The sequence below is a fragment of the Cervus canadensis genome, chromosome 4 (genome assembly GCF_019320065.1).
Source record: "Cervus canadensis isolate Bull #8, Minnesota chromosome 4, ASM1932006v1, whole genome shotgun sequence".
NCBI lineage: Eukaryota > Metazoa > Chordata > Mammalia > Artiodactyla > Cervidae > Cervus > Cervus canadensis.
In genome coordinates this window covers 61,747,592-61,759,900 of record NC_057389.1, presented here as the reverse complement: position 1 = coordinate 61,759,900, position 12,309 = coordinate 61,747,592, and the positions used below count along the sequence as shown (strand labels likewise).

Genomic DNA, 12,309 nt, shown 5'->3' with positions numbered 1-12,309 from the left:
TTGGATATCACAGAGCAGGGTCTAGGCTGATGGCAACCATCTGAGTCTGAGGCCCCTTCTTTCATTACACAGGTGAACATGGTTTCTAAACCACACTCCCCATCCCCAGGATGGCATGGAGTGTGGCTGCTTATGCTCTACTCCCCAGCACTTGCCTCCCAACATTCACTGAGGAAATGATCCTACGCTTGATCCCCTGCTAGTCCACCCACATGGGCACATGAGCCACCCTTGAGTGAAATAACCACTGAACTGCATTCTACCACAACCTCCCACCCCGCCTTCTCATAGACTTAGTCCTGGAAGAGCCCACTGCTGTGGGAAGCCACCTTCCCCTGAAGACCTCTGCTCTCTGGTTCTCCAAGACTTCGATCCACCGGTGAGTGAGGGACCATGAGGATGAGGCAGTTATGGTGACAGTGAATTCCCAAGCAGGCCCAGCCCCCAGCTCCCCATCCCCAGGAAGCCCTGGACTCTACCTTCATCCCTTCCAGAGATGTGAGCCCCCACCTCTCCAATTTCCTCTTACACCTCTCCTCTACTTCCCACCCCCACCTCTGCGTGACGATGTGGCGTGCATGAGGCCCATCTGGGGGATCAGGGAATCCTGTTGGGCATGCCAGCTTAATGAAATACTTGCAGTTTATTAAACACAGGCTTCCCTAAGCCCCGAGAGCCTGTGGGTATTTGAAAGCCCAAGGTAACCCCGAGCTACCACAAACGTAATTGTTACATGTGTCCCTGCATTCCTGGTGCAACCTCAAACTCCAACTCTTAAACAGCATACAAAATTAGTGACATAAAGTAACTCCTAGTCAGAGGAGAGGGGGAAATGTGGGGAAACACCGAGGGAGGCTCCCAGAATCCCTCAGGGCCTTTAAAAGTATATGAAGTTCCTGTTACCTCGAATAGCTGTGGCCGTGGAGGGCGCTCCCCTCACCCCCGGCCATTCATGTTTGCAGAATTGGTTCATTATTATGCTGGCTGAGGCTGTCAACCTGGCATGATGTAGCTTGAATATTTCAAGTCCGTTTTCAGCCAAGGCGTGCTCCAGGGTGGCCAGCGGGGCTAGCTGAGCACACCGTCTAGAGGTTCCCTCTGGAGCGGTATTTCTGGCACTTCTCCAGGGCTGGGCTGGAGAGGGCTGTGGAGAAAGCTCAGGGGACCTGGAGCCCCCTGCCTGGAACCTGGGGGAGGCTGCTCCTGGAGAACGCTTTCCCGTTCGTCCGTCTCCTTGGCGTGGAGCCTGTAAATCAGGGGCGAGGGGCTGAGATGGAAGCAGCAGACAAAGGCCTCCAGGGAGGTGCCTCCCTCGATGCGGACCACCATCTGGATGCCAGAGAAGGCGACTCTGTTGATGGCGCCCAGGGGCACCTGCTCCAGGAACCTCAGTGTCAGCCCGTTGACCCACACGCTGCCCTTGCGGCTCAGGGCCTTCAAGCTGAAGGCCAGCCGGGCGCCGCCCTTCTCCAGGTAGGGCTCCAGTGACAGGTGCTGGCGGGAGAGGCGAGGGAGCTGCAGCCGGAGGTGGGCGTCCGGGCCCCGGCCCACCAGCAGCGGGCTGGTGTCATGCTCCAGCTGAGGAGGGACAGAAGCAAAGGGGGCAGAGCCCGACGTGGGGTGGTGCAGGCTTACACGGAGGACTGTGAGGGCCTTTCCATGGACAGGAGCCTGGGAAAGATGGAACACAGATGCACAGGCCTGAGTGGTGGCAGTCACTTCCTCTGTGACTCCTTGAGCCCACGCATGCTTGCCCCCCTCATGGGTCCCCGGTCACCTCCAGCCAAGCAGAGCCGGGCACTGAGCGTGGATGTGGTCACTCGGCTCCAGCCAGGCTGCAGCTATGGCCAGAGCTGGTGTGGAAGCTCAGGCCCACTGTTTCTAGCCTCAGCTTCATCCCTAACACACTCTGTGAGTTAGTGGGGCATGCCATTCACTCTCTAAATTTTAGTTCTCTTTAACATAACATAGGTATGTCCACCCTTGTCCTTGCAAAGTCCAAGGCACACCAGCCTGTGCGGTAGGATTTTGGTGGCATATTGGCATTTGGGGACAATTTGCCTGGCTTCCTGGGAAAGGAAGGATGGAAGATAGGACCCACCTTCCTTGTATCTGACAGTCACGACAAACGCTTGCCGAGCCCTCCTTTGAGCCAGGCGCTGACCAGCTGCTGGGACAAGCAGATCAACAGGAGTACCCAGCTGCATAAGGAGAAGGGGCTTCTTGTTCCGGCATTAAGGAGGGACCCAGAAGAGGGAAGCCCTATCTGCTCCTGGGAGATAGGAAAGGCTGCCTGGACACCCCAAAGAAGAACAAAAACACCTAGCACATTCCAGAGGACGAGGTGGTTGGATGGCATCACTGAGTCAATGCACGTGAGTTTAAGCAGGCTCTGGGAGTTGGCGAAGGACAGGGAAGCCTGATGTGCTGCAGTCCATGGGATCTCGAAGAGTTGGGCAGGACCGAGCGACTGAACAGCAGCCACAAGCACATTCCAAGTGCTCCTGTGGATGCTAAGGCTGTGAACATCTGCTCCTCACCGTCTAGGGCAGAAGACAGGTCCTGAGGATGCACTTGGCAGGAACTGAGAGCTCTCTCAGAACTGATAGGGGCTCCCTGGAGGTCGACTGGCCATATCTGCCCATGTGCAATGCACACGTCCCTTGCCCCAGCAACTTCACTGCCAGAAATTTGTCCTTCAGAATCTAACTGGAACATGCAGGGAGGCTCTGTTCCCTCATGGAGCTGAGGAACACAAACTCCCTGGCATGTGTACCAACCCCAGATGGCCCAGGACCTGCCACCACGTTCTGCAGGAACTGAGGGCTGAGTGGATCTGAATAGCCAACTGTATGCTTTTTCCAGCTCCAGGCTTTTGTTTACAGTACTTTCTTTCCTGAAAACGCGTTTTCCATCCCAAACTGCTCATCTTTAAAGGCCTGGTTCAGATGTGCCCTCTTCCATGAAGCTCTTTTCCTCTGTCTGCGCTCTGACTCTCACAACAAGGAGACCCCCCCAGGGCTGCCCCCTTTCCATGTGTGTCAGTGATGTGGGTCCTTGTCTCATCTTCCTTGTTGTCCCTGAGGCCTCCTGAGGGTAGAAATGCCTCCACACCCTGAGTCCCACTGCCTAGTACAGACAGGGCCTGGCCATGGCAAGTGTCTGAAGGAACATTTGCCAAATGGCTAAATGAGAAGAGGCTCACACACATGAAAATCATGTGAAATCAAGTCCAGAGCGACCCCACCCCATGTAAGAGTCTGGTCCTTAAAGGCTATGGGACAGACTTCAATCCCCTCCAAACTCTGGACTCCCTGTCTTTTGGTGAAGTAATGGTGAGAGCTTCTCAATCTGATAGTGAGTGGTGAGCCCTTAGGACACCCTGTTTTCCCTCATGCATACACACACACTGCCCACACACACCCCATTCACATCCCCCATCTGGCCCCAGTATTCCTGCAGAAAGCCTCTCCCTCAGGTGTGTATACACTGGCCCTATTTGCTTTCATTTATATAAGTACAAGAACAGCTGAGCTGGATGTCCAAGTCCTCAGGCCTGGCCAGAAGCTCGGGGTTCACTTCTAGGAACCAATCCCATGGCCTAGGGACCCTAAGAGAATCCCTGGGAAAGAAGGGTTCACCACTGTTCCTGTGACCTTACTCTGCTTCGCTGGGAACTCCAGAGCCCATAGCAATCCCCCTGGCCTTGCAGAGCTCCTCTCCTGTCTCTAGTTATTCTGGGGTATGTGCCTGGAGAGGAGCCTGCAGGGGCCCTGCTCCCTGCCCCACTGCCCTCAAGTTTAAGTTCAAGCCCCTCTAATCTCCACCTACCTTACTTCCCAGGGCGCATCTAGCCCTGGGACAGCAGCTGTGAGCTCCCCTGGGGGCAGGGGTTATGTGAGTCTGGGCTGGGGCGGGCCTGGGGATGGCAGTGACAGCTGCAGTCTGGGGAGGTGATACCTCACAATGCACACTGGCTTTGTTGCTCTCTTCCTTTTTCCCTTTAGGAAAGAAACTGGAAGTGTAATTTCCTGTTGCAGAAGTGCAACCCCGCTGCTGAGAGGTTGAAAACCCCAGTGTCTGGGACCGTGGCTAGGAGAGGCTGCTGAGTTCCCTCCTGGGTTTCATCTCGGCAGGGCTTCGCTGCTCTCTGCCCAGGGACCTTGAGAATGTTTCCAGGGTGTCAGCTGAGTTCCTCTTTTCACCTGCCAGGGGTGGGGGTGGGTAGGGGGGGAAGGCATCCCAGACTGTTGGAAAGGGGAACCCTTTTGAACAGATGGCCAGAGAGGGGCATCCCCACTGCATGTGGGAGGCTGTGAGGGGGCCACTGTGGCTGGGCGTGGTGGCCAAGGGAGCTGTGGGCGGCATGGTGGTCCCCTGAGTGTCTCAGGAAAGGACAGGGCCTCCAGGGAAGGTGAAAACAGCTGCTCACAGAGGGTGGCCTCCCCCACAGTAGGACAGCAGGAGGACCCCCTCCTATGTCCACCCATCTGGAGTCAGTTCCGCTGGCCTTTGGGAGCAGCCTGGACCAGACCAAGAAGGATGTGTGCCCAGCACTGTGGGGTCTGGCCATCCTGGAAGTGACCCAGTGTTACTACAGTGTAACCCTTCACTTGGTGCAGTTCTATCTAGTCTACCAGTGCGGCCTTCCTTCCATTGTACCTACCGACTAGCTAAGCTGGCAAGAGACATGTGCCCATCTTATACAGGGGGCGAACAAGGCTGTAAGAGGGGCAGGGTCTGGTCCAAGGTCCCAGAACGAGTCAACAACATCATCCTTTCCCTTTTTTCCCTTCAAACCCTGGCTATCCTGAGGATTCTTGGAGGTTGTACAGGTGAGTGGTATAGGCTGGACCACTCCTATCAGCGGGTGCCTTCCCAGTCTGCCTCCTTGACCCCCAGGCCCACTGCTTACTCCCTCCTCTTGTTACCCTTGTGGCCCCAGAGATTTCAGCAGGCCGCACACTGGGGCTAAGTCTCTGTGGGCGCTCTTCAGGTCTCCTAGCCTGCACCCTCTATTCTAAGCAAGTTGTTTGCTTCGTTACTAGGAAGGAAAAACGGAGAGCTCTGAAAACAGTCATCCATCCCTGCCCACCCCAGCCTGTGACACAACCTCTGGGGCTCCCCCAGAGACGGGAACTATACCTGCCCCAGAAATGAACCAAGCCATCTCCCTGTATTCCATCTCTTCCATGTGTTCTCCCTCTCTGAGCTCCAATCTGCTGTGAGGTGTGTGTGTGTGTGAGGCCCGCCCTCAGGGAGTGTACCTTCAGGACACCCAGGATGCCAACATTCTCAGTGGGAACTCGTGGAGATCTTGGCATACACATTTGTTGCAATAGAAGAGCAGAGGTGAGAGAGACACTTGAAGTATTCTAGGAGGGCTTCATGGAGAAAGGAGTCCCTAGAGCCAGCTCTTAACCTCAAAGCTAGACTGGAGAGGCTGGCTGTCTAGCAATTAAAGGTTGGCTTTGGTTTCAGTTGTATCTGGATTCAAGTTCTGTATCTTTTTTATGATTGCCTGATCCTGGGCAAATCTTTTCACCTTTCCTGACTCAGGTTTTCCACCTGTGAAATGGGGACACCCATAGCACCTACCTCAATGGTCTGTTCTGAGGATGGCTTTTTTGAAAAGCATTAAAAAGCTTAGGTATGGTACCTGGCGCACAGAGCCGAACTCAACAAATGGGAGCTGACACAGATAATCAATGATGAGTTTTCAACTCCCACCATGAAATAGGTGGTGACAGACTAACCTTCCCACTAAGAGCAATTATACATGGTAGGTTTTTTAAAAGATTTGTTTGAAAATATTGGAGAGCAACAAGGCAGCTGGACTTGAGGGGCCAGGACCCCACTGAGAAAAAAAGCCCATTTACTTTAATTTTTTTAAGATTTATTTTTGATGCAGACTATTTTTAAAGACTTTATTGAATTTGTTACAATGTTGCTTCTGTTTTATGTTCTGGCTGTTTTCTTCTTTTTCACCATGATGCATATGGAATCTTAGCTCTCAGACCAGGGATTGAACCCACACCTCATGCATTAGAAGGAGGTCCTAACTCCTGGACTGCCAGCAAAGTCCCAGGAAAGCCCATTTATTTAAGCCTGACTTGCTACCCCTCTTCCTTGTGAGAAATTTGCCAATTTGAAAGTGATGAGGGCTTGCAGACTGAGCAAAGAGTGGCCACTGAGATTCTCAAGGGTCTCCCCAGATAGGGGAGGCACAAACTGGGACTCAGCCCTTGAGAGGCCAAGTGAAAGTGAAAGTCTCTCAGTCATGTCTGACTCTTCGCCACCCCATGGACTGTACAGCCCATGGAATTCTCAAGCTAAGCACCTGGATAAAACAGCATGCAGAGAAGTGAGCTCATATTCTGTTCCACCTTCAAGACGCCTGCTGGTCTCAAAGCAGGAGGAATGAGAAGCCAGGAACCAAATAAATGCAAGAGCTCAAAGGCTAAGAGGCCCAGCAGAGGGTGTGGCTGTCTCTTGGTGCTGGGATACCAAACTTGGAGGTCAGGTCCAGCCAGGGAAGAGGGGCATCCTGCTAAAAAATCCCGCAGACTTTCAAATGAGACCCTGTGCAGTACATGGGGACTATGGACAAACCAAATTAGACCAGATCTTAAGAAGGTGGAAACCTGGCCCAGATGATCCCAATCTCTCTTCTCTAACTGCCTTCTAGAAGAAAAATAAATACTTGCTAGACCAAGTTAACATCATACAGAGCCTCTACAACTTCTCATTAACAGCGTTCTATGATTAACAACAAAAAAATACTAGGCATGCTAAGCTACAGGTTGTTCAGTCACTCAGTAGTGTCTGACTCTTTGCGACCCCACGGACTGTAGCACATCAGGTCTCCCTGTCCATCACCGTCTCCTGGAGCTTGCTCAAACTCATGGCCATTGAGTCGGTGATGCCATCCAACCATCTCATCCTCTGTCATCCCTTTCTCCTTCTACCTTCAATCTTTCCCAGCCTCAGGGCCTTTTCCAATGAATTGGCTCTTCACATCAGGTGGCCAAAGTATTGGAGCTTCAGCTTCAGCATCAGTCCCTCCAATGAATATTCAGGACTGAGTTCCTTTATGATTGACTGGTTTGATCTCCTTGCAGTCCAAGGGACTCTCAAGAGTCTTCTCCAGCACCACAGTTTAACTGTCAAAAAAAAACAAGAGAAAAACAGCAGAAACAATCTCACTACATGTGTCCACAAAAAGACCCGTACAAGAATGTTCATAGCAGTTTTATCCTATTAACCCCACACTGGAACCAGCCCAAAGGTCCATTAAAAGGAAAATGGATAAACAAATTGTATAATATGTATACAGTGAAACACTGCACATCAGCAAAAAAAGAGAATGAACCAATGGTACATGTATCACAACATGGAGATGGATCTTAGGACCATTTTGGAGAGCAAAAGAAACCAGGCACAAATGATACAGACAGTATGATTATATGAAAGCAAGAACAGATAAAACTAGCCTATGGTAATAGAGGTCAGAATATTGGATGATCTCTATGGAGAGGTATTCACTGGTGTACTTGTTTATCGGGGCAGCCATAACAAAGAACCACAAACAGGGTGGCTTAAATAGAGAAGTGTATTGTCTCAAAATCCTGGGGGCTAAAAGTCCAAGTCTGTTTCAACAGAACTAGTTTCTTTTGAGGGAAACTCTGTCCTTGGCCTCTCACCTAAGTGCTGAGATTTGCTGGCAATCTTTGGCTTTGCTTGGCTAGTAGAAGCATCACCCTGATCTCTGTCTTCATCATCATGCGGCGGCCTCCTTGAATTCAGTGGTTCCAATGGCAGCATTTCAGGCATGCTGATTGGCTTGTGAGGGAGAGGGACCAGGGGCAGGCAGTCAGGCTAGACTCAGGGCTCTTGCCAGCACCATAGCCCTTCTCAGTACGGCTTCACCTCCCTGATGGATGGATGGATAACCAGAAGTCCAGACGGCCACTCTGAGGTGCTTTAACGTCTGCAGACACACCTGCTGAGTGAAAGGTGGCTGGCCACATTCCAGAGCCTTTCCTCTCAGCCTGTGGGTCTGCCTGGTCCAGACTACCAGCCAGCTGCCTGTCTCTGAACCATGACCTCCTCCCCAGGGTTCCTCACGTACACTGCCTTCGCATCTTGGCAATGCTCGGGTTTTTCTTCCCACCGGCAGAGATGGGATCCAGGAGGAAACCTGGCAGGAGCTGCGCTGTCCCTAGGAGTATGACCTTGGTCGAGTCCTACCCCCTCTTCATGCTTTAGTTTTTTCCTGGGGCATGGGACACCTCTCCTCATTGCCCCCTGGAAACAGACTTCAGTGAGAAAAAGGCTGTGTCCACAATCCCAGCCCTGGCATGGGAGAGTGGCTGGGAGGAAGAGATTGCTCATGGCCCCTGAGTTCCCTCAGTTACTCAGTTCAAAGCAGTTCCTGGTAAGAAAGAGAACTGAACCAGCCAGGGAATTTATCGGACAAGAGGAAGAACTGGGGACTTCGCTGGTGGTCCAGTGGATAAGACTCTGTGCTCCCGGTGCAGTGGGGCCTGGTTTCAATTGTTGTTTAGGGAACAAGGTCTCACATGCTGCAGCTAAAGCCCAGTGCAGCCAAATAAATAAGAACTTTTTTAAAAAAAGGAAGAACTGCTCATGCTACATCTCCTGAGGGCCAGCAGGAAGTCGTGCAGGTAACCGTCTGTCTGGCCTTTCCCTGGGGGCAGGGTGAGAGCCGGGGAGGGTGAGAGTGGGGGAAGTGGAAGTGCTGGCTGCTCTCCGCTCGGCCCCCTTGGCTAGGATGGACTCCTTCACTTGGTGGTGTGACCCTGCGGAGTGTACATCAGGGAGCAAGTGTCCCCAGTTGTGCTCCTTGGGGAGCTCAGGGACCGAAGGACACCTTTCAGGGCTCCTACTGTCGTGGGCAGGAGAGGACACTAGTGTCAGACTCGGGTCTGAGGCTTGGCTCCTTCTTGTGGCAACTGTGTTCCCTCAAACGAGTTACTCAGCCTCTCTGAACCTGAATTCTGACCTGTAAAATGAGGATAATCTGTTGCTGCATGAGGGCTAAATGAGATGTGTGCAAAACGCCAAGCACGTGGAGAGGGTTGGTAGAGTAGCAGAGTCCCGTGAAGACGCGTCCTGGGGAGAGGGGCTGGCAGACCCAACTCACAGCCTGTACAAACCCCAGATGCTCAGAAGCCTTCAGGTTTTGCTTAAAACAACCATGATTCTTCAATTGAATGTATAATTTGCATGAAGTCAATAGAAATTCCATTTTTGAATGATAATGAAGTAAAACGGATGCTCTAGAAAGAATCTCCAGGTTATGGCAGGGGCACACGGCTCTAACCCAGGAGTAGAAGGCTACTCATTATACAGACAAAGAAGCTGAGGTTCACAGCAATTAGTTGATTAATTAAGATCAATGGTCTGGGAAATGTCAGAAGTGGGCTTTGGGCCCAGGCCGTTACACTCCTGGGCTTAAAGAAGAAGCCACTGTGCCTCATGGGTGATGTTCTCTGGGGTCCGGCTGCCCTGCCTTCTCTAAGTGCGTGCTCCGGCTGGCTGGCTGGCAGTGCACTCAGCCCGCCAAGCCAATGGGGCTGCCCACCACCCCCACCTCCCCCCAGGGCTGCCCACTGCCCACCTCCCCCCACTACCACCTCCAGCCCCACCTCATGTCCTTATAACTTCTGGCCACCAGGGGGCAGCACCCCAAAACCCAAGTGACTGGCTCTTCTAGGCAGACCGGGTGGACAGGGCAAGTCCAGGGGAGCCATTCACGGGCCTGCTGGGGAAGGAGGAGAAGATGGTCCACGCTTCTCTGGCTCCGAATGCCCTGAAATGGCCCAAAGGTGGATTTATAGCAAATCTCACCAGAGGACACCCACTCTGAGCGTGGAGATAGAGCAGGAAGCCAGAGTGTGAGGCCACACGGAGCGGAGCAGCGGTCTGTTGCAGTGCAGGTGCAGGGACAGACAGGCCCAGAAAGGTGAAGCCACCTGCCCAGGGCCAAACGGCGCACATCGAGGCTGAGAGGCCAGGTCTGCTCCCTTACCTGTAGGATGGAGTAGTCCCGATCCTCTCCAAGGAGGGCCACCATGTGGGGAAATGAAGATGCCACACTTAGCCCAGGCCAGCACTGGGCACTTAGCAAGCGCTCAAGGACACGCTTCCCCGGTGGCTCAGCAATAAAGAATCCCCCTGCAGTCTATGTCCATACCACCCTGCACAGGCCCAATCTCGTCTGATCTCGGAAGCTAAGCAGGGTCAGGCCTGGTTAGTACTTGGATGGAAGAATCCCCCTGCAATGCAGGAGACGGGTTCAATCCCTGAATCTGGAAGATCCCCTGGAGGAGGGCATGGCAACCCACTCTAATATTCTTGCCTGGAGAATCCCACGGACTGAGGAGCCTGGAGGGCTACAGGCCCAAAGGGTCACAAAGAGTTGAACATAACTGAAGTGACTTAGCACCCATGCAGGCAAGTGCTCAGGGCACTGGATAGGGATGGGGCGGTGGTTCCATGACCATCAGGACAAAGTGTGCTCTGCCCCCTCTGAGTTGTCAGGTGAGAAAACAATTATCTGTCACTTCTAGAGATAATGCTGTGAGGGGAGGGACGCACAGAACATGAACCCCAGGAGGGACATCTATACTGCCAGCGTGGGGAGCACTGGGGCAGCCCTCCTCCAGGGGACGCTGTGCTGACTCGTGCAGAATGATCAGAGCTGGCCAGGTGGAACCTGGGGGGTGGTGCCAGGTGGAGGGAGGTGAAGTCAGGTATCCGGCCACTGGAGGGGTTCTGTCACACCTTGCTCTATGCACTTGGCTAACATGAATGGTAACGACAGCAGTAATGGTGTATTTAAACTCTAAAACAATAACAAAGTTAGCACTGAGAGAGTCCTGACTATATGCTGTGACCTGTGCTAAGCCCTCACGTGAACTGTATTATTTAATCCTCACTGCCTGTATGAGAAAGATCCCAGTATTAATCCTATTTCACAAATGAGAATGCAGAAACACAATTAAGTAACTCAAGATCACCCATATAGCAGGTTGTGGAGCTGCCTCTCAAGCTCACATCTGATCTTCAGATCTTCGTACTCAACTCCTATGCTTTCAAGGGGCAAGCCCTTTGCCTCCCTGGGCCTCGGGTCCCAACCTTTTGATGGCTGGTCTGGGCTGGCTGAAGTGAATGGCTGTGGGAGTGGGGGGGGGGGGGCAGCCCTGGTTGCTTATTCCTGCTGCATTCCCTCCCAGAGTGCTAGACAGAGGAGGCCTCCTTGCGCAGGTGGGGCTGGCCAGCATGGCCTGGGGGGCCTCTACCTGCTCAGGAGTCAGAGACAGTGAGCATTCTGCCCATGCTCACTCCCCTATTCCAGGGGTCATTGCTAAGCCCACAGTGAATGTGTAGTTCTTCATTCTTAAAACATGTCAGTTCTCCTTAATGCTAAATCCAACAACGGAGCCCTGACCAATGCCTGAGGCAGGCCCTGGGGACAGGGTTTCTGGAGTTCTGAGGCCTTCTGGGCTCTCACCTTGGGGTGGGACAGTCAGATCACTTAGAGCCAGTACCAGGGAGCCTAGCAATTACCTCTTGCTTTGCCTGGAAAATCCCATGGACGGAGGGGCCTGGTAGGCTACAGTCCATGGGGTCGCAAAGAGTCAGACATGACTAAGCAACTTCACTTTCACATTTCACTTTTATGCACTGGAGTAGGAAATGGCAACCCACTCCAGTGTTCTTGCCTGGAGAATCCCAGGGATGGGGTCACACAGAGTTGGACATAACTGAAGTGACTTAGCAGTGGCAGTTTACTTCCTTTTTTCCCACTGAGCTATAGGACTGTCCCTTTGGCTGCTTGCAGGAGGAGGAGATGTCCTGCATCCTGGTCTAGTGTTGTCCTTTCCTGACATCCGAAGAGCAGCTGTGGCCAGAGGGCAGGGAAAGAGCCCTCTCAGGGAGCGCAGCCTTGACTCTGCCGCGGACATACTTTGTAGCAAGTTGCTTTTCCTCTCTGGGCATCGGAGTCCTCATCTGTAGAAAGAGGATAATCATCCCTGTGCAACCCCCCGGTCCTATAGTCAATGTCTTTGTTTAACATTTGGAGAGGGTTCCGCTTTCACCTGGTCAAAAGGTTTTGCCAAGGGCTTCTTTCTTTCTCAGTCAAGAACCCCTGTTGAAGAAACACAGCTTGGTCTTATTTAAACTGTGCATCTGGCCAGGAAAGATGGCCTTAAACACAGCACAACACACATCAAACAGGGCTTTTTGTTTTTAATTAAGTGAGGTAAAAGCCTAGCATAA

At 52.6% G+C, this 12,309-nt stretch overlaps 1 protein-coding gene across 1 annotated transcript; it reads right to left on the bottom strand.

Annotated features, from left to right (window-relative positions):
• Positions 1-637: 637 nt before the first annotated feature.
• Positions 638-10,099, bottom strand: TIFAB (TIFA inhibitor). Its single transcript, XM_043467531.1, has 5 exons — positions 10,055-10,099; positions 9,888-9,948; positions 8,657-8,710; positions 3,832-4,001; positions 638-1,671 (listed from the first exon to the last, which is right to left on the bottom strand). The coding sequence occupies exons 1-5, from the start codon at positions 10,097-10,099 to the stop codon at positions 1,069-1,071; spliced, it is 933 nt and encodes a 310-aa protein (XP_043323466.1). The 3' UTR covers positions 638-1,068.
• Between the last annotated feature and the right edge of the window lie 2,210 nt (positions 10,100-12,309).

Bases quoted from the DNA above. Each gene is read 5' to 3' on its own strand.
- TIFAB (XM_043467531.1), bottom strand. From the start codon at position 10,099: ATGGTGGCCCTCCTTGGAGAGGATCGGGACTACTCCATCCTACAG. The intron at 9,949-10,054 runs GTAAGGGAGCAG...GCACTGCAACAG, and splicing joins GGGACTACTCCATCCTACAG to ACCGCTGCTCCGCTCCGTGT. The intron at 1,672-3,831 runs GTAGGTGGAGAT...CATCTTTCCCAG, and splicing joins GATGCGCCCTGGGAAGTAAG to GCTCCTGTCCATGGAAAGGC.